Genomic DNA, 19,707 nt, shown 5'->3' with positions numbered 1-19,707 from the left:
ACTTTTCCTGGTGATTTGCTTGTGAGGGTCTGTGTCTGCATTTATCCATGTGCATTATCAGCATCAATCTGTGTTAGAACTGCAGCGGGTGAGCACTGTCAGCACCATCCTGAGCAGCTGCCCTTTCTATTGTTTTCATAAGATCATAAAATGGTTTGGGTTGGAAGGGCCCTTAGAGATCATTGAGTTCCAACCCTCTGCTATGGGCAGGGACACCTTCCACTAGAGCAAGTTGCTCCAAGCCCCTATGTCCAACCTGACCTTGAGCACTGCCAGGGATGGGGCAGCCACAGCTTCTCTGGGCAACCTGTGCCAGCACCTCACCACCCTCACAGTAAAGAACTTCTTACCTAATATCTCCCCTAAATCTCCCCTCTTCCAGTTTAAGGCCATTGTCCGTTGTCTTATCATTACATGCCCTTGTAAAAAGTCTCTCTCTAGGTCCCCTTTCTCTTTCTCTTAGGCCCCCTTCAGCTACAGAAAGGATGCTCTAAGGCCTCCCTGGAGCCTGTCTCAGCTTGCCTTCATATGGGAGGTGCTCCAGCCTCCCATTATCAAAGAACAGTCTCCAAACTGTCCAGACCATCTTCAACTATAAAATCATCCTACATCTTCTTAAAGTCAAATGTAATTTACAATAGGAAAAACTCCTTCGCAACAAGGTTGAAGTGTTAGTTTAGATCAGTTATACTCTATGGAGTTTAATTGAAATAAGTCAGTGGCAATTCTAGTGAAAGCTGCAAGGGAAAATGATTGTTGCCTAATATATGCTTGAGTGAGGCAGAAAGTGTTCAAACTAAGGCATACTGTTGGCATTAAAAACAAGTGGACACAGGCCATAAATACAGCTAGGCTTGAAGTGAGAATATTTCTTACCACCATAACTCTGGTTACACTGATTAATACAGAAGTACTGGAGAGAAATGTAGAAGAAAATAAAGTGACTGAGTAGAGGGAGCTGGACCAGTTTATGAAAGGAAGTTCCCTTACATCCTATGTTCACCTGCAATATTTGTATGCAATCTATCCACATGATATCTCAGACTCCACATCATGCTATCACCAAAATTGCTACAACACTTGTAAGTCATTAACCACTCAAATCTAAGATCCTAACGCTAAACCAAGAAATATATTAAAGTGATTCTGCCCATAATTTTAAAGAAAAATGCCTACAAGTTAGAAGTGGTATCAAACATCAATTTCTTTTATTTATCTCTTGCAATCCACTTCTCAAAATCCACAGGGCAGGAAGCAATTCAGTTCTGAAACAGTGTTCCCTCTCCTGCATGGGAAAGCTGTATCAGTGGACAAGATCAAGGCTGGGACACAGCAAGTGGTGAATTTTAACCAGGGTTTCCAGATGACTCAGGAGTTGGCCTTGACAGTCAGTCACCCAGAGTATCAGCTTTCCTATCTGTAAAGCTGATGCTAGTATTTCACACAGTACTATGATATCCTCCAGGTACATCATTTAATGTTTAACAGTGATTAATTTGAAGACAGAGGCTTTAGCAGACCTGACCCAATAGATTCCTCTGGTGCTTTAAAACAAACATGCCCTGAACATCATTAAGAAACAGGCATTCCTTCCCTTCCACATGGTTTTCTCCTGAATTGTGTTTTGTTATTTATGTCGTTATGAATGCTCATAAATCCACAATGCTATTTCAGTTGCTGGTGCTACCATTTTCCTGCCTGGTGCAACTGTTACACACAAACACAACAGCTACAATGACAAGCCGCACCTAGGAGTCAGAGACTCACTAAAACCTGAGCAAAACCAACCAGCCATCAAGATGTAAGAGAGCAAACCAGTCTTCCAAAAATGACATTACAAGGATGAGGTGTGTCTGTGCAGTGGGAGCTACATTAGCAGCATTAGCGTGATAAAGGCGATACCCAAAGCACAGCACTGCTGGTGAATAAGGCAAAGCACAGACCAGCAACTTGCCCTTGTGTGTTTGCATAGGTGTTTCTGTCCAGGCTGAACGACTGAAAAGTGGGATGAAGCCTTTTTCCTCTCATTTCTCACCAATGCATCTTCTGTACCTGGTCAGGAGGAAGTAATTGTGAAGCAACAGTTCTCAATTGATGTTATTGGAGTGATCTAGAGACATATTGTTGGGGATCTATAAATTAGAATAGCGCTTGGGTGCTACAAAGTAATCAAATCTATGTATTTGATATGTTAGCACTTTTCTCTGTATTATATGCTCCAGAACTGATTCTCCAGCTGTTTCCCTGGTCCTTACCCTCACAAAGAAATGCTTTGCAAACAACTCTAGGATAACTTCAGTACTGGCTGCCTAACACAGACAGCAGCATGAACTGTATGAGTGGCAAGATATGAGTGGCAACATCATCTGAAAAGCATACTAATACTATAAATAATGATATTTTAATGTCACCATCATTTACTTTTTTCAGGTATTGTACTCTGTTGCTACAAACAGCTTTCCACATTGCACAGAGGAAAGGCAGGGATACTGTCTCTGCAGCTTACAATGTCCTCTGGGATTGCTCCATGAGACATGACACAGATGCAAGAAGTAATTAGGAGCACATTACCCAACATAGTGGTAACTCCGACAATGCTATGAAGCGTATGTTAAACTATGGACTGAAGTGTTGCAAAACAATTTGCATGTTAAATTCAACATTATGGAGAGGGGAAAACCATGCTGGCACCACACACTGCTGCCTGCAGGGCACACTCAACTCAACAGGCAGCAGAGCATCCTTCTGAATGCTACACCATGATGCTCATTGAATTGGCCACATGTTGAGGAGCACCTGGACCACACTCCTTGAATCAAAACCATGCCTGTGTGACTCTCCAGCAAAGAGGCCCACTGTGCATTCAACATTTGCATCCTGGGGCTGTATATCCAGAGTAAACTTCTGTTGTGTTGTGGGATCCCATTATTCTGTTTCCCCAAATTCATCACCCACTGAGCGTGGTTAGCTGTCATCGTTCCTTTTGGCATTACAGAGAACAAAGATGAGGTTTATTCTCCTAAGAATGATAATGAGGGTGTAGCAATCAGAAAAGAAAAGGAAAATTAGAGCAGCTTAATTTTCAAGCATGTTGTGCAAAAAATTATCTTTTGTACATGATTCCATCAAAGGAGAAGCATGTACACCCTGTCATAATAGAAAAATGTGAATGCAATTCCTTGTGGAAAAAGGTAGTGATCAGTGCATCTGTTTTCTAGCTCTGTGCTTTTCCCGTTCCTTTCAGACAAAATTCCTGAGAAATTTGAAGACAGTTAAATAAAATCTCCCACTAGAAAATACTAGTTATTTATATGCATCTATTTCCACCTTGTTTGAAAGGTTTAGAGAAGTGTGTGTGTTGAGCATACAGTAGGATACACATTTACAAGCAACATTTGTGGCAACAATATGGCAATGAAAGTGTTACCTTGTGCGCTAGAGACCAAGAGGAATGATTGCATTGACATTGTGCCTTACTAATTGCTATTGTTGTTAAAGTAACTTCCAATTTCAATGAGATGGCTGCACTACAGCAGCTGCCACTAGTAGTAAGTTGTAACCAAGCTGCTAACTGCATTAGAAAAGCCAGGTTAAATGATCCGGGGTCTTCTCCTTCTTTTGACAGAGGATTCCTTTATCCAGAGCTGTAGTTATTCCACCAGAGCTAGAGATCAGCATGAAACTTAAGATGAATACCAGCAACAGACTTCCAGGGTATATCTGTACTTGTAAATAAAACAGATGGTTCTCTGGCCAGATGAATACATGGCAGAGCTTGGCCCACAGCCATATGATGAAATTCTCTTTATCCCACAAGTGGAATGATCTTATGCCTAATGTCTTTCAGGAATTGTCTCTGTCCTCTCGGGTCCCCAAAGACAAGGAGGTTAATCAGCCATTTAACCTTTTCTGCTCTTCAGTAGGCTGGTGGCATTTTCAGAAGGGCATTTGAGCTCTTCTGGAGGAGGACATCAGAAGGACTGCCATGCCCTGGGGTATCATAATCCTTAATTAACAGTGGTGGTGTCAGTGCCTGGCAGCCCTGCATAGCACATAGCCTGGTCCACATATTGCTATTTGAATGGAAATGCCAAAACACTTGCAGTGCCTGCTTAGGCCCCACAAGTCTGTGGTGTGAATATAGTTAATTCTACTTGATTTAAGAGCCTAGGACCTATTTTCAATATTATTTTAGAGTTTAGGCATGTAAAAGATCTGATTCATCATATTACAGGTGTTGAGAATGCTGCGGGCCTGGTCTCAAATACTTCTACCCTTGTCTGAGAAACACCGGAATAAAGAGTATGACAGCATTTCAGCCCTTGTGATTCACAGCTTGTCAGATTAGTAGGAGCAGGCACGGTTTTGTGTTTACCTTGGTATATCAGGCTGTAAACTGCTGCTGTCCTGTGGACTTTGGGTTATTGTCCTACATAGATTTACCACAAGGTAACTACATATTTTGCCAAAATAAAAACCCCAACTGCTTTATCACCTTATATATCTCCAGTTATGTTGTTTGCATGAATACATCGATGCAAGAAAGGTTTGCAGGACCAGTTTTTAAGCTCCTAATACATAGAAATCTACTTCAGAGACTGGGCCTGGTTCTGTACACACCAGATAAGGCGTTTATATTGGCCTATTGTTAAAGTGGTACAAACAATTAACATTTGCTCTGGCATTAAGATGCCTAGTATGAAGTTATTGCCTTTAAATTATTTGAATAAGCCTGAACTGGCAGTACAAAGTTATACAGGATCAGCACCATGTGTCACGTGGTGACAGCTATTTGTGGACCCATTTTAGGAGCCTTAGTGATAGATACAGTATTTCAGCAAAGCACAGCGTGAACTTCATGGGTTAGATGAAGTGAACAAACATTAAGCAAGAACCAGGCCCAAACTGCTGTCATTTGGACGATTGCAAAATTGTTTCCCATGTGTCTGTTGTGCCTTTGTTTTCCTAGTCAACCAATAAACATCATCACCATGGTTTTGATGCAGACCGGGATGCCAAGAAAATACATAGTGCCTGCAAAGGAGCGGGTAAGAAAGCTCTTGTTCTTTATACAAAGGGCAATTCAATATTATAAAAAGCATATACATAAACTTAGGGCAAAACAACTGTTCTAATCAGTTTCAGGTAATCTTTATGCTTTCTGTCACTTAGTTACTCAAAGAACATGCACACCCATGAAGTTTTATATGATTAAGATACATGGGAAGGGAAGCCAGTTTGTTCCTCAAATACTGGTAAGATCTAGTTTGTTAATTGCTTGGCTGCAGGGGATTGGGATAAACATGATATTTGCTCCCTGCAATAGGAACATCAAGCTGTCAAGGCTCTTATGACAGTCATGGAGTCTAGCCAGTCAGATCAGATTAAGGTCATGGCTATATGTCCTTTCCCAGGCCTTCAAGGACCCATAAAAATATCACCACCTCTATATGTTTATCAGAGCTCACTGCAGCTCCATCAGCTGAAAGGAACAAATGGTGCTCTCAGTCTCCATCAATGATTTTTAACCAAGAATACTGGCTCCCACCATCTTCTAAGGTAGCTTGAAGTAAGTTGGCTGACTGTGCGCTGATGTGAACGAGGAATGCACAGCGCTCATGGGATCTTCAGGTGCATGGAGGTGACAATGGCCAGCAGAGGAAGAACAGCCATGCAGCACATGAGAGCAATAAGTTATTAATTCACTTCAGGCATTTGCACAGTAAACATGTATTTAAGCCTTTCTTCCTGGTACAGCACTGACATTCAGAATCAGCAGGTTAAGTGCTGAATTTTCGGAACTGTTCCTGTCCTATCAATTGAGCCCCCTCCAGACAGTTCCCCGGGGGACTATCCTACTGAGGGTTTAACCCCACGTTGTCAGGTACAAGTGCTTTTCCTTCTAAAATTGGTTCTAAGCAGGAAGAACTGGGCAAGATGCCCAAAAGTTGTCTTGTATGTACCTGGTGGTGACATGCAGGGATGGAAACATACCAACTGCTGCTGAATGCTAATATTATTTTTATCCTTTGTAGTTCCTTGGAAACTCTTGTTAGTCCCTGCTCCTGAGAGCCTGAGATGAGGCATGGCATAATGCCCAGTAGGTGGATGCAATAGATACAGGGTAGTGTCCACCAATGTGATGTGCATGGATCAGCAGACCTGGCGTAAGGCTTGATGCCTTTCATCTGCTATCTAAACTCTTTATAAGCTACAGTCACTTTGGTTGTGCCCATCACACACACATTCTGCATTTCAAAACTTGTCTTGAAAAATAATGCATGAAACAAGCTTCTGGCCATTAGACACAAATGCACTAGGATATGTGTGTTAATGCAGTAGCTACTGCATTGCATCTTTCAGGCATCCGAGTAACATCACTGCCATCCTGTCCTTTAACCACAAACATAGCAAATGCCTTCCAATAGCTTTGTTTAGTGCAAACATCTGTTTATATGGCTGAGGACATGAAAAGTACAACCACAAGGTCATTGCCTTTAGTAAGTTGTTTCCATCCATTGCTTGAGTTACAGCTCAGCACTGCCTGAGGGCTTTCCCTTGGAGAGAGAGTGCTGTATGTTCAGTTCCCCTGTGGCTTCCCAGGAGAGGTAGCTGCTGTGATGCCTATAACTAGGGCACCCAATGCTCCCACTTCATTCTCACTTGCTTTTGCCAAGCAGGACAGCAGCAGCAGAGTCTCAGACCATGAAGGCTGGTTCCTGCTGCTCTTCCTGACACCATTTAGCACAAAGCACAATCCATTTTGTACAGGCTGTGCATCCAGGCTGTGGGTTAATGAAGCTGATTTAAACCTACCCTGGCCTCTCACCCCACACTGTTTGTTCTGCTGTGTCAGCACAAGTGTTTGCACACTTAATGGACTGGATCTGGTGGCTGATACCTCAGGACTACTCAAACAAGCTTTGCCACCAAAAATCTGTATTTCAGCCCATGATTTTAGGAGCAGGTTCTGACCCTCTCAAACAGAAGACTCAATTCCTCTGGTAAAATATGAGCGGCATGAGATGGTCTGAACATTGTAGCTGACTACAGTTAAATATATCCTCAGGAGAATCTTTGATGCTACAAATCCTTAAGTTACCACTAGTGGGGATATATGTATAGCAATTTTTTTCTCTTTAGAGGTCATGTTTTCTTTCCTCTGCATTAGATTCCTGATTAAATAGCTCCTGTGCACAACTTCTTTTTCAGGAACCGATGAGAAGAAGATCATTGAAATCTTGTCTAGTCGAACATCAGAGCAGAGACAACAAATAAAACAGAAATACAAGGCTCTGTACAGCAAGGTATTTTGGAATAAATGTCCTCCCTGTTTCACACTGTGTGCCTGCTAGAAATACAGCCTACAGGCCTCTGCTTTGAAAGTATCAGGGGCACAGTAGATTTAAGGAGGACACCAGTTAGTTTCTGATTCAGCAATGTATTTTATCTCCTAAAATACCAATTGTATTTCTAATCTTAAGCCTCAGTCTTCTTGAAATCAGCTTTAACCAGAGCAAATCATTTTAATCAAACACCTAGAAAATAATGTGTAACTAAAATTAAATATATTTTGGATTGTGTTCATCTTCAGCACATTTAGATAAAAGAATTAATGTAAAAGAGAAACTTTGAGTCAGAATTCTTCTCAGACCAAATGCAAATTCAGAGAAACTATTTGATCTTACATCATTACATTTTTACTGAGTTTAATATATGAAGAATTGATTTCTTCTAGTGATGAAGTAGAACACACATTGTAAAACTAAGAAGTCTCATTGGGTGCTTGATTTCAAAAGGAGGAAACATACTGTCTTAATGATTTTGCATGTAAGAAAAACAAAGCTTCCAATATTATTTAGGCAAACAGCTGAATCCTGCAGAGTTTATTATTAAATTGGTATTTTCTTAAGGTCTGCTTGCTCATTAGTCATTAATGTCATTAGTCTTTAATAGTTAATAAGACGGGCAGCACTGAACCTGAAAGCCTTCTATATGTAAAACAGTAAGCATCATAAAAGATTTTGGCAACATAAATAGTATAAATTTAGTTCAATAATGAGGATTAATAAAAATAAGCACTAGAAATGAGCAAATGCCATGAGACATCTCAATTACAACAGCATGTAGCATCCCTTCTTGCTTACCTGGGCAGCCTGAATCTCTCAGGAAGGAGCTGCGGGTTGTACCATTTTGCTTTCCTGCTGCTCCAGGCAGCAAGTTTCTTGGGGGTGTTGAAACTGCTCCAACACTAGTGTCAGCCTCTGACTTGAGTAGACTGAATGTTCACTCATAATTGTGTAAGAGGGTATTTGAGAACAATAGATTTAGAGCTGGGCTTCTTGTTTGTTGTTCTGAACTTGTCAAGTACTTCCCATATTACAGGAAACGTTAACTGCAGATAGGGCTTCAAATAAATCACCAGTAGGCATCCTTCTCAGTGTACATACACCAGCTAGTTCTTCTCTGGGTCTTATTAAATTTTGAATTAAGTAGATCATAGCATAGAAGGTTGATTTATCTATCTGTCTGTCTATCTATCTATCTATCTAATTTGGTGGGAAAAATGCTGATCACGTGGCACCAAAGCACTTCTAGAAATCTGATGTTTTTTCCAGTAAGTCAATATTAACCAAAACTGGAAGAGAAGTTTGGTAGGTTTGATCCCTTCTCCCTTTGCAGCTATTTCAAAGCAGGAAGTTGCTGCCTTGTGTTTCAGACTGTTAAGCTTTTAAAAACACTGGGTTGCCTCTATTTAAAAATGCAAGGGAAAACTGGACTGATATCAGTTGGTATTTAAAGATAGGGCAATCATTTAATCTGAAACAAAATATTTTAGGGAATTTATCTAAAAAAAGAGAAAAGTCTATGCATTTAAAAGCTTTTTTCTGTTTTTGTCCCTTTTTTGATACAGAAGCAGCTTTTAAATCATTAAATTCCCCCCCAGAAAATAAGAAAACCTATAATCCCACCTAGGCTTTTGCACTAACCCTTCTGACTGTCCCCACAGGATTTGGAAGAGGTCCTGAAGGGAGAGCTGAGTGGGAATTTCGAGAAGGCTGTGCTGGCTCTGCTGGACCTGCCCTGCGAGTACGAGGCCCGAGAGCTTCGGAAGGCGATGAAGGGCGCTGGGACGGATGAGTCGCTGCTGATTGAGATTCTCTGCACACGAAGCAATAAGGTTGGGACACCACACATAACCTTCCTCAGGTAGCAGAGTAAACTGTTCACCAAGAGCATCCCTCCAGCAGGAGGGGTTCAGACCAGCTTCTGTGGCTGAAGTGGCTGTTGTCAGTGGTTGCAGCAGTAGGGTTGCCGTACCAGGATAAGAGCAATACATCCTACTCATAGGTCCCATGGATGGCACAAAGACAACACAACTGACAGAAAAATCCCCAGGAGCCTGTAAAAGGCAGCTTTGATACTGCTCTGACCATTCAGAGGTGGCTCCTGCCAGGTACGGGAACATGATTCTCTTCTAAAAGCCCTTTAGCTAATGTCTAAACACAAGTGAAACCAGGGAGACACCTGCATGAGCCAGGCACCCCTTGAAATGCTGTCCTGAACCGGGCTGGGTTTGAGCCGTGTCTCTGTGTTGTGATGTGTCCCAGCTTGAGCAGTGAATGGGACTTTGACTTCTCCTGCCTCCATGCCTGCTAAACCTCACACAGCATGGGAATGGTACTGACTTCCTGAAAGGGGAGGGGGGTGTTTATTTATTTAATTGTGCCTTTATTAAATTTATTTATCATCTCCCTTATTTGTTTGATTTATTTGCCCAGGAAATTGTAAACATAAAGGAGGCATACAAACGGCGTAAGTAGTCTTGTCTTTCAAACACCTTCATTTAAAGCCTTTATCAGTGGGTGAACCCTCACAGATTTATTTTCTCCACAGTCTTTGATAGGAATCTAGAGTCTGATGTTGAAAGTGACACAAGTGGCTCCCTACGGAAGATATTAGTCACTGTGCTAGAGGTAAGGCTGGGGGCTTTCCTCTTATGCTGCTGCCTGAGAGAGATGTTTCCTTTATCCTGTCTATGCTGAGTAATCATAATAAGTATTAGCTGGTATTTATAATAATATAATTATTATAGGTGATATAATAATGAAGTAATCATAGTAAGCAAAAGGCATTCTTAAGTATAGGAACCTTCTATATCTATAGCTTTTAATATATAAAAAATTAATTTATAAAATCAGAAGTAATTATATAAATTTTGCTACTTTGTAGAAAACAAACAGCATTATTTTATTATTATTTATAGCATGGTAATGGCTAGAATACCCACTCAGGGTCATGGCTTCATTATGCTGAATTCTGCCCAAGTCCAGCAAAATCTGACTTCCATCTCAGCTGAGGATTTTACAAGTCAGATAGATAGATACAGAACAAGTAAGAAAGATGCTGTTATGTAGTTTTCCATTCACCAAAAAACCCAAATTTTCCATGAGAACACACTTTATTTTAAATCACCTACCTGAAACAAACAAAAAATAGGTTCTTAAAAACACGGTATAACTGAGAAGGAACACACCTAGAAATGCAGCATGGTGGTCAGTCTCAGGCAGCCCTGAGAAATTAAAAGATTCAATATATAGAAGCTTTAAAGACCTAACAGACACTTCACTAAATACATCAGGGTTAGATTCCCATTCTGGAAAGAATTGATAACTCTTCAGCCTCTTGGGGTATGCTTTCCAGAGTGACAAATACATATTATTCACAGGTTTTTTCCATAGATTACTCCTTCATAATTTCTACCTGGAATTCCAGTGTCAGTGAATGCTCAGAGCATACAGGTTAGTCAGGAAAACATTTTGCAGTTATCAGGGCATGTCCAGCACCATGAAAACCATCAGCACTTCACTGCAGGGACTGTGAACCTTTTGCAGTAGCTGAATGAGATACACCAGCTGCTCTCCTGAGAAACTCCATGGTTTGAGCCCTGGATGCTGGACATATCCAGTAGCTCAGCCCTTTTGGGGCTGTATTGGGCCGTCCTGCCCAGCTCTGTCCGCACATCTCAGCCCCATTCCCACCCCAGCACCTGGCCACACATGCTACCACTTCCTACCAGTGGAAAAATAGCTAAAAAACATGGCAGAGAGCAGAACCAAAGAACAAGGTAGGTGAGAAGGGACCTCTGGAGCTGCTCTAGTCTCCCTCCTCAAAGCAAGCCTAACTCAGAACTCAGATCTGGTTTTACTTTGATTTAGCTTTCTGCTCCAGACACATGGTGGATGGGGTGGGGAGCAGGAATACCCATGGGATGGCAAGGAGCTTGGGGACAAAGGGGACCCTGCCACAGGGGAGCATTCACAAGGGCATGGTTGAATGCCATACTCCCTGTGCCAGAAGCATCAGTGTTGCAGTCTCATTAGCATCCCAGCACACAGCAAGCGAAGCTGGGAGACAAACCCAACCATACAGGCTTCACGTGTAAAGCCATCAAACCCACAGCCTGTGGTAAATATGAACAGGCGTTCAAAGCCGCACCACCAAGTCCCGCCGAGCCCCAGTACTGGGCAGTTGTCAGCAGATGGCAGCAAAGCTATAACCGAAATATTCGTGAATGTCACAAGCTGACAGTCTTCCTCTCCACTACGGACGGTAGGTAACCAGTGCTTGATCTGGGTCTTTCACGCTCACGTCCTTTCCTGTAGGCAACCCGAGATGAGACCCAAGAGGTCAATGCAGAGCTCGCCATGCAAGATGCCACAGATCTCTATAAAGTAAGTGCAATTGTGTAAAGTCCCTGTTTGCTCCATGCTGTGCAGCAAGGGCTGCCTCAGGGGTGACTATATGCACCAAGCACAGGGGTGATGGCAGTGTAAGAAGATGGGCAAGGGGGGCACAGGCTGGAGCTTGGTTGGTCAAGGACTGACTTTTTGTCTCTACTGTAAATAAACAAGTGCTTCAAAGAAATAACATGGAATCTTTAAGGCAGGAGAAGGCCGCTGGGGAACAGACGAGCTGGCTTTCAATGTGGTCTTAGCAAAGAGAAGCTATAGTCAGCTGAGAGCTACTTTTCAAGCCTATGAAAAGGTGAGTTATTCTCTTCTGCAATGTGGCTTGCACAGGGTTGACATGTAGTTTGCAGACCATACAATAACATGATCTTAAGGGTCTTTTCCCACCTAAATGATTCTATGTAGAACAAACAGGTGAGCCTTCCTTTGCCATTTTAAAACTTCTTGAATGCTTTAAGAATCTTGGAAAGCATTTTTCTACAACTGGATCCTGACCTTATGGAAATAGGGGATAAAAGATGTGTCTTCTGCCAGTGAAGAACCTATTCCCCTTCATAACCTACACAACATCCAGCCAAAGAAACATCACCATGTTGTTCCCTTCCCACAACAGCTTGATGGTGATTGTCCCCGCTCCTACAGGAGGACCAGCAAAGGGACAGGTTCACAAACTCCTGTCCTGAAGGAGGGTTTTGCTTTTCTGGTCCTTTCCTCTCCATCTCCAAAGCAGAGCCCTTCAAGGTCTCTCCTCCTGATCCCCCTGCTTCACACGCTCATATTGGCTGGGCAGAGGCAGCACCTCCAGCCTCTTTCTCTCTGCCCATGCTGGGCAAACAACCTGTGCTGCATTATCCTCTGTCTCCAAACAAAAGGCAAAGCAGGCAGCAGGATCCTGTTTGGTACTTCTCCCTGTGTTACCCACCAGGGACATCTTACTCATGCCTGGGCCTGGAGCTGGCGTCCACTGGGACCTTTCAGCTAGAAATGACCCAAGAAAGTCAAAGCAATGGGAGCTCCAATGACATCTCCTGCAGTGAGATGGAAGCTCAGCAGTGACATTTATTCCCAGGAGAGTGTCCCCCCTCTAGCCTCTGGCTCACAGTCCCAGACTTCCCAAGGATGACTTGGAGATTCATCAGAAAACTGTAGCCCTTGGCACCAAAGATGAAGAAAACTCCAGTCAAAGCCATATTTAAGTGTCAGCATAATAAGGAACCCATAGTTGGAAAAATGTTTGCAGCTTAATCCAAGTTTTGGTTTGTTTCTGGCAGGAGAACAAACCCAGTCACTAACTGATACTCCCTTGGAGTGGCCCAAACCCTGGAGGTTCAGTTAAATGCTCTGATAGCCAAGCTACCTTGGCTTTTTGATTCCTAAACCCAAGCAGATCAGGTTGCCCAAACTAACCCACCACATCCTGCCTGGCTGTACTTGAAGTAGAAGTGGGCCAAGATTAGAGCCGTGCAAATATCAGTCCTCCTCTGCAGCTGGACAGATAAATAGGGAAGATGTAAACCAGGTTGGGGTCTCACAGAACTTAAGCCTAAATCCTCAGAAGGTACCTTGTGCTGCCTTGAAAGAGTACTCTCCCAGCTTTGACCTAGAAGTCCACTAAAGCCTTGAACCATGCAGGGCCACCCCGGTAGGCAAACCAGAGCACAGGAAAAGTCTTTGAGGCTCATGAATTTCAGGATAAACTCTGTTTTGAAGTCTGTTTTTCCCTTTCCTACAGAATAACACAAAAGCTCGGGGACAACTGCAGTGTTTGTAAACTTTCCATGGGAAGCCAAAGACAATAAGCAACAAAACTTCATAGAGCTGGTAAAGCTCCAAAAATTATCTTATTTGTGTGGGAGCCATCCAGAGCCTTTGATAGAGGGGTTAGAGGAAGCTCAATAACTAGGGGGGTCACTCAAGAAGAAAATGTAGCTTCTTTGTCCTAGATGCCCCCAGATACCATGAGACTGATTGATGTAGGTTATCCATCTCTTAACCGCTGTGCTTTACTTGGATGGATAGACCGTCTTCTCTTGGTGCCACTGGATCTGTGAGTGCTTATACCAGAGAACTTCCTTTGCCTTTGCATTACTCCCTTGGAAAGGCTCTAAGGGATATGAACTGGCTTTTTGCCACTGGATTCTAAACTGGGTGCTGGTTTTATGGCACTATGATGATGCGTACAAACAGCAGCTCTTATGGCTCCTTTTTGTTGTGCTTGTAGGTGTGTGGGAAGGACATAGAAGAATCCATTAAAAGTGAAACATCTGGGGATCTTGAGAAGGCTTATCTCACTCTTGGTAAGAAAAAAGTGTCAAGAGATTTCTAGTTCTTACCATCATCTGACATCGGTTGTGGGGGATCTGTGTACAGCCTGGTGACAGCCACTGAGATAGCGCTAAACTGAGCTGACATATCTGCCAGGAAAAGAAGAGACAGTTTCCAGTAGTGATTTGAACCTCTTGGTTTTAGAAATTAAACTTGCTAGACACAACTCTCCATGCAGCTGAATTATTTGTCCTCTAACACAGGGAGGCCACCTCCAAGCTGCCCCTGAGCCCATGGCTGTTGATAACTCCCAGTAGATGCCTGAGCATCATTAGAAGCGTGCTAGCCAGCCACTACAAAAATGTAAGGAGTCTTCAACTGCAGTTTAGCATTGGGAATGACTGTGACAGGCATTTAAGTTTGTGCCCTGGCTCTGGTCATCTTACTGGTTTTGCTGTTATCCATCTGGATCTGGGCTCTCCCAAACCTTGCTCCTGTGAGCTGTGGAGTGAGCAACTACCCCAAGAATAGACGGGCAAGAGGAACTCCAGAAAGACAGATGCTCATTCTCATTTATTTCATTTTCACTGGGGAATGGCAGAGTACTCATTGCTGATAATCCCACTGTGTAACACACTTTCCCCATGGAGAAACATATGTCCCGTTAGACTACAGGACTTCTCCATGCATATTGATGGGGACCAGTGAGGATGAAAGCCCTACCAGCTCATATGTCTGAGCATAAACCCTAGAGCATTTCCTTTATTTCTTCCTTATTTATTTCCTTCTTGTTGAAGGTATATCACAAAGTGTAAATATATATATGTATAATGAAGCCTTTTTCTGTTTTCTCTAGTCAGCTGTGCCAAAGACTGCCCAGGTTACTTTGCTACACTTCTGCAGAAGTCGATGAAAGGAGTTGGGACTGATGAAGACACCTTGATTCGCATCCTTGTGACCAGGGCTGAGGTAGGGTACCCTGTGACCTGTCATACTTCACATCAGCTCTGGAAGAAATACAAACGTAGAGGGTGTGGAGTGAGTCCTGTAGATCATGTGTTCAGTCAAGCCATTTCAGCCCAATGACATCAGTGGGCACGCTTTTGTACCCAAGGAACTCTAATTTTGATATTACATATATTTCTGTTTTCAAAAGAACTAAACCAGAAAGCATGCAGACAATTTCAAGTGGAGTCAACTGTACCTGGCTAAAACTAACCCATGGGGAGATCTGGCCCCAATAGGATGTGAAAAAGCAAATTCCTAGTTAAGTAATTAAGCAGCAGTTCCCGAATTGAGAATTGCTTATGAACATATGTTGCCAATTCTCTCTGATTCCAGCTGGGAAAAAACAGATGGGGAGTAGGGAAGAAAAATAAAGACCCAAAGGAGATAATTGTCATTTTAAAAAGCACAAAACTGCACAAGACATTTGAGATCTTAAAAACAGTCTTTAAGTCTTCCTTCCTCATAACTTGTGTAGGTTGTCACCCCAGGGCTGTTTCAGTCTTGACACAGAGGAGGAGTTGTTCGCAGGGATGAGGAGAGCTTATTTCTCAATGGTGATAGTGTGAGAAATTAGGCTCCAGGGTAGTCTTTCTGCTGAGGCACAGTCCAATCATGATAACATTTAATACCCCACAGAGATAAAGATCAGGCCTGTGCTGTGGGTGCCTTTTCACAGCAAAGCTCAAGACAAGGCGTTTAATTCCCTCCCCATAGTAACCAGAAAATTACTGCTGTGGGTGGAACAAAACTCTCTTTTAGCCACACTCCTGGAAGTGCCTTTTTCCCTGCTTGCCGCAATGGAGTTGTACCAAGGCTGTGCCTGCACAGCACTGCTGAGCACCAGGCAGAGGAGCCCCCCGGGCACAGGTCTCCACACAGGCCTGTACCCCTCTTCACAGCTAGTGTCCCCTCACCACACTTATGACAAAGGCTTACCTCAAACTTAAATGTTAAGCTGAAAGTCCTCCTTAGCCCTTCTGCTTTGCCCTCTCCTCCTCCCACCGGGTGCGGCGGACCTCGGATCAGACCCCAGGGGTACTGGTAGGAGCAGAGCGTATTGCTCAAAGCACATCCCACTCTTCTAAAGAGGCTTTTGGTGTCTTCTCAGAGCGACCTGCCAGCAATACAGGAGAAGTTCCAACAAATGTACAAGAAGTCGTTAGCTGAAGCTGTCCGGTCTGATACCTCTGGGGACTTCAGAAAGTTGCTGCTGGCTATTTTGCACTAAAAAGCCATCAAGAATGAAGAGGCATGCTGAGCAGCCACCTCTTGATTAGCTTCCAAAATAGCATTCAAAAAATGTGGCATTAGCACAAAGAAAAAAAATCCAATTTATTTTCTTTCCAGCTGGGAAGTGAGTTGCCAAGTAATGCTGGACGTGAGGTTTATGTTATGGCTATCTCGCCAAATGTACTTAAGCAATAAAGACATGTTAAAAAACCTAAATGTAAATTGACCTCTTTGTGTTTGCATATGTGGAAGAATCTTCTGTCATTGTTTCTTCTGGGTAGATTTTTCTGTCTTTCTCTCATTCTGGAGATTATCCCTGTTCTTTCTCCAATTTGACGGGTGCCATGTCATGCCGTTAGAGTCCTGCCAAGAGAAAATGGATAGTAATTTCTTCTCAGCCCATTATCACAGCTCTTTAAACAACCTGAGGGCTGTGAATTAATGTTTTTATTCAGGCCCTGTTTAAAGTCCTGCTGTCAGTGGGGAAGGTCAGAGTGATTTCCCTGCCTCTGAGTTGCCCTCTCAACATTGGCACCTCCTAAGTTATCCCATGAAGGAGATAAGGACTTGCAGTCCCCCTTGGCATCACCTCCTGGGATATGCTGCAGGAGTATAGCTGAGGAAGAGATGGGGCTTCATGAGGTGGATCTGTAAGGCAGGGAGATGCTGTTCCCAGCAAGGCTGACATGGGCCTCAGGACCACTGCATGGTCTCCACTCTTGGTGGTTTCCAAGATCTGCCTGGATAAATGCCTGAGCAACCTGGTCAGATCTCATGGCTCAGCTGCTTTGAGCTGGAGGCAGAACTCGAGACCACCGGAGGTCTTTTCCTCACTGAATTACCCTAAAATCCTATTTTGTATGAGAAAATGTGTAGGTGAAAAATAGCATGACCAGGCCTGACAAATAAGAGAGAGAGAGGAGTCTGTGTCAAGGAGATGGGCTTGTGAGCATTTCTGTGTGTCTGGCACCTTCCCCCTTTTGAGTTGTACCACTGAGCATGGGAAAGGGTCTTTCAGACTTAGACTCTCAGAGGTATGATGGTTGATGGCATCTAATTCCCATTGAAAATAGCATTTCTGAAGCACTGGACCTGTTTCTCCCTGCTTGTATCAAAGTCACAGCAGCAGCCCCTGGCTGTCCAGTTATAATCTGTAAAGATGAGATAACATAAATGGGAGATGGGAAAGATGGATGGCTTTTAAGAATCATGATCTGTGTTTCACACAGGTATAACAGGATGTTCTGGCATTTTAGAGGCCTGACCCTCATTTGGCTTTATTTCTAAACATAAATAAATAAAAACATTAAGGGCAGATCCTGAACCTGAAATGAACCGTCTGGTTCTGGATTTGCCTTTGTCAAAGGCACTTGAATGTTCAGACCCAGAAAGAGCAGAGCAGTGCAGGATCTACGCATCTTCTTGTTGCTGTTGCCATGGGGCTTTTGTAACCAGAGACTATAGAAAGGATAGATGAATAATCTATTTGGGTGTCCAGTGTTCCTGGTGATATTTTATCCTCCAGAGGTCACGCCGTAGGTTCAGTGCAAGATAAGCTGGCAGGTACCCGTTCTCAAATGATGTAGTTTGGAGTGAAAGCCAGCAGGTGTCTGAAATGCACACGAAGGAGATGATTTAGGCAAAGGATTTGTTTTAAAATATTCCAACAGCCATGCCCAAAGCTACGTGAAGGGTTTCTGTGAAACCTCTAGAAGCTCAGCACACTTTAAACCCAGCGATGTCCTTATTTAATGCGAAGCACATAACTTTGGCAGCCAAATTTATTCTTGCCTGAAGACTGTTTTAATTAACGCTAGTAGGTCATTCTGACTAAAGAAGGAAGAGTACGATTGCTTTCATCTTAATCTTTCACTCTTTAATTAGAGACTGGCCTGAAACCAAGCCAGAAGCCCACACATCTTCACACCCACACATACTGGGCCAAAGTCATTATTGGATTACATGCTGTATCTCACTATCTGTGCACAATACATACAGTGATGGCAGAGACACTTGTGGGGTTGCTGTGTGCCTCCAGTGCTGTAAGGGTAAAACTTGTCCCTGTGTCTCTATAACAAAAGTTTAGGTCAGGGGTTCAGAAGTCAAGTTCAGATTTCAAGAGCAGTGTTGATAGATGTAATCTGTTACCTCGGCTACAAAACCCAGATTCAATCAAGTTGAATTCTGAATTGAACTAAACCTCAGTTCAGAATTAAGTATCACGCCAATGTGAATGACAGCTGTGGTGATAGAGCACTCAGGGAAGTCATGTTTGCCGAGCAGCTAAATAGAAAATGAGTAATGCAATAGTTACAGAGGAATGAGAGAGAAGGATCACAAGGGTGTCTGGACTTAAAGAATGGGAAGAAGACCAGACAGCTGGCAACTAGTGGCAGCAGAAGAAAGGAGGTTGCACCAGGTGTGCTCCCAGGGGCTCCCCAGCACAACCTTCCCATGACTCTGGAAGGGTTAGGTAGGTTTTGAGCAGGAGACCACACCTGGCAGTGCTGTGTGGAACAGTCAGTGTATTTCTACTGCCTGAAGTAACACAAAGGACTTCATCTTATTGTCACAAACAATTGTCCATCCGTTCCCCGTATTCACACTGGATTCTGTTTACTTTTCACTGTCTCTGCTGCTTGATAGCTTGGGCAGTTCCACTGCTTCAGTGAACCTGAGATGTCACCCAGGGAGCTAGAGGGCAGAGTCTAAGGGCTGTTCTCCCACTCCAATGAAGCAAATAGTAAATCCACACTGAGCATAGACAGGACGCGGGGAGGCTGCTTCAGTGGGGAGTATGAGGATGAGTCCAAAACCAGGTGCTGGGAGTGGGGAAACATTTCCTTCATGGGTCTGGCCCAGACATTACACGTGGAGTTAGGTCTCCTGGTGGTGTTATCAGCTGGGTGAGATACATATGTGTTGAGTTGAAAGGTCCCTACCCATGCCATCTCTTGACAATAACTTGCTAGTATAGACATACCTTTGCTCTTTCAATGCACGTATTTATGATATGCGTTTACATGCATGTGTAAATACGCGACCCATACATCTAATAATTCCCCAACACATTACTCTTCCTTTCTGATCCCGTATTTCTCTTGCCTCCAGCTTATAATAAGCAAAATGGTGTCAGGTGCCCAGGGTCATGGCCCACCAACCAAGCTCCACACTGCCAGGGCACGCAGCATCCCAGGCAGTGCTGGCTGCTCTCCCAGCCTGGGCTGAAGGCTGTCACCCAGCCAGCCACCACTGGTGCTTGGGGCATCTACCCATCCTCTCCAGCTCATGGCATCTGACTCATTATGGTCGCTGTAATTGTCTCTTTTTACAATGAGGACTGTTAATCCTGGGTCTGTTCCCTCTCCCAGTTTTGTAAAGACCATAAAAAGGAAAATTTTTACTTGTCTCCCTGTCTATTTAAACTGCAAATTTGGGGAAAGCCATGATC

General features: G+C 43.3%; 1 protein-coding gene across 2 annotated transcripts in view; it reads left to right on the top strand.

Annotated features, from left to right (window-relative positions):
• The window catches only part of ANXA13 (annexin A13), a 24,567-nt gene extending 8,100 nt beyond the window's left edge, over positions 1 to 16,467 (top strand). Inside the window, exons 1-11 of one of the 2 annotated variants that reach the window (XM_010009985.1) lie at positions 529 to 543; positions 4,970 to 5,048; positions 7,213 to 7,307; positions 9,011 to 9,181; positions 9,783 to 9,816; positions 9,898 to 9,977; positions 11,667 to 11,735; positions 11,947 to 12,048; positions 13,975 to 14,050; positions 14,875 to 14,987; positions 16,135 to 16,467. In XM_010009985.1, the coding sequence (XP_010008287.1) occupies positions 529 to 543; positions 4,970 to 5,048; positions 7,213 to 7,307; positions 9,011 to 9,181; positions 9,783 to 9,816; positions 9,898 to 9,977; positions 11,667 to 11,735; positions 11,947 to 12,048; positions 13,975 to 14,050; positions 14,875 to 14,987; positions 16,135 to 16,254 (954 nt within the window). In that variant the 3' untranslated portion in view covers positions 16,255 to 16,467. Of the gene's footprint in view, positions 1 to 528; positions 544 to 4,969; positions 5,049 to 7,212; positions 7,308 to 9,010; positions 9,182 to 9,782; positions 9,817 to 9,897; positions 9,978 to 11,666; positions 11,736 to 11,946; positions 12,049 to 13,974; positions 14,051 to 14,874; positions 14,988 to 16,134 lie in introns of those variants that run through there. The other variant, XM_010009984.1, reaches the window with a different exon arrangement.
• The last annotated feature ends 3,240 nt before the right edge of the window (positions 16,468 to 19,707 follow it).

Source organism: Nestor notabilis, unplaced genomic scaffold (genome assembly GCF_000696875.1).
Source record: "Nestor notabilis isolate BGI_N333 unplaced genomic scaffold, ASM69687v1 scaffold17022, whole genome shotgun sequence".
Taxonomy (NCBI): domain Eukaryota; kingdom Metazoa; phylum Chordata; class Aves; order Psittaciformes; family Psittacidae; genus Nestor; species Nestor notabilis.
The sequence above is the reverse complement of the archived record's forward strand: the minus strand, read 5'-3'. Positions and strand labels throughout refer to the sequence as shown.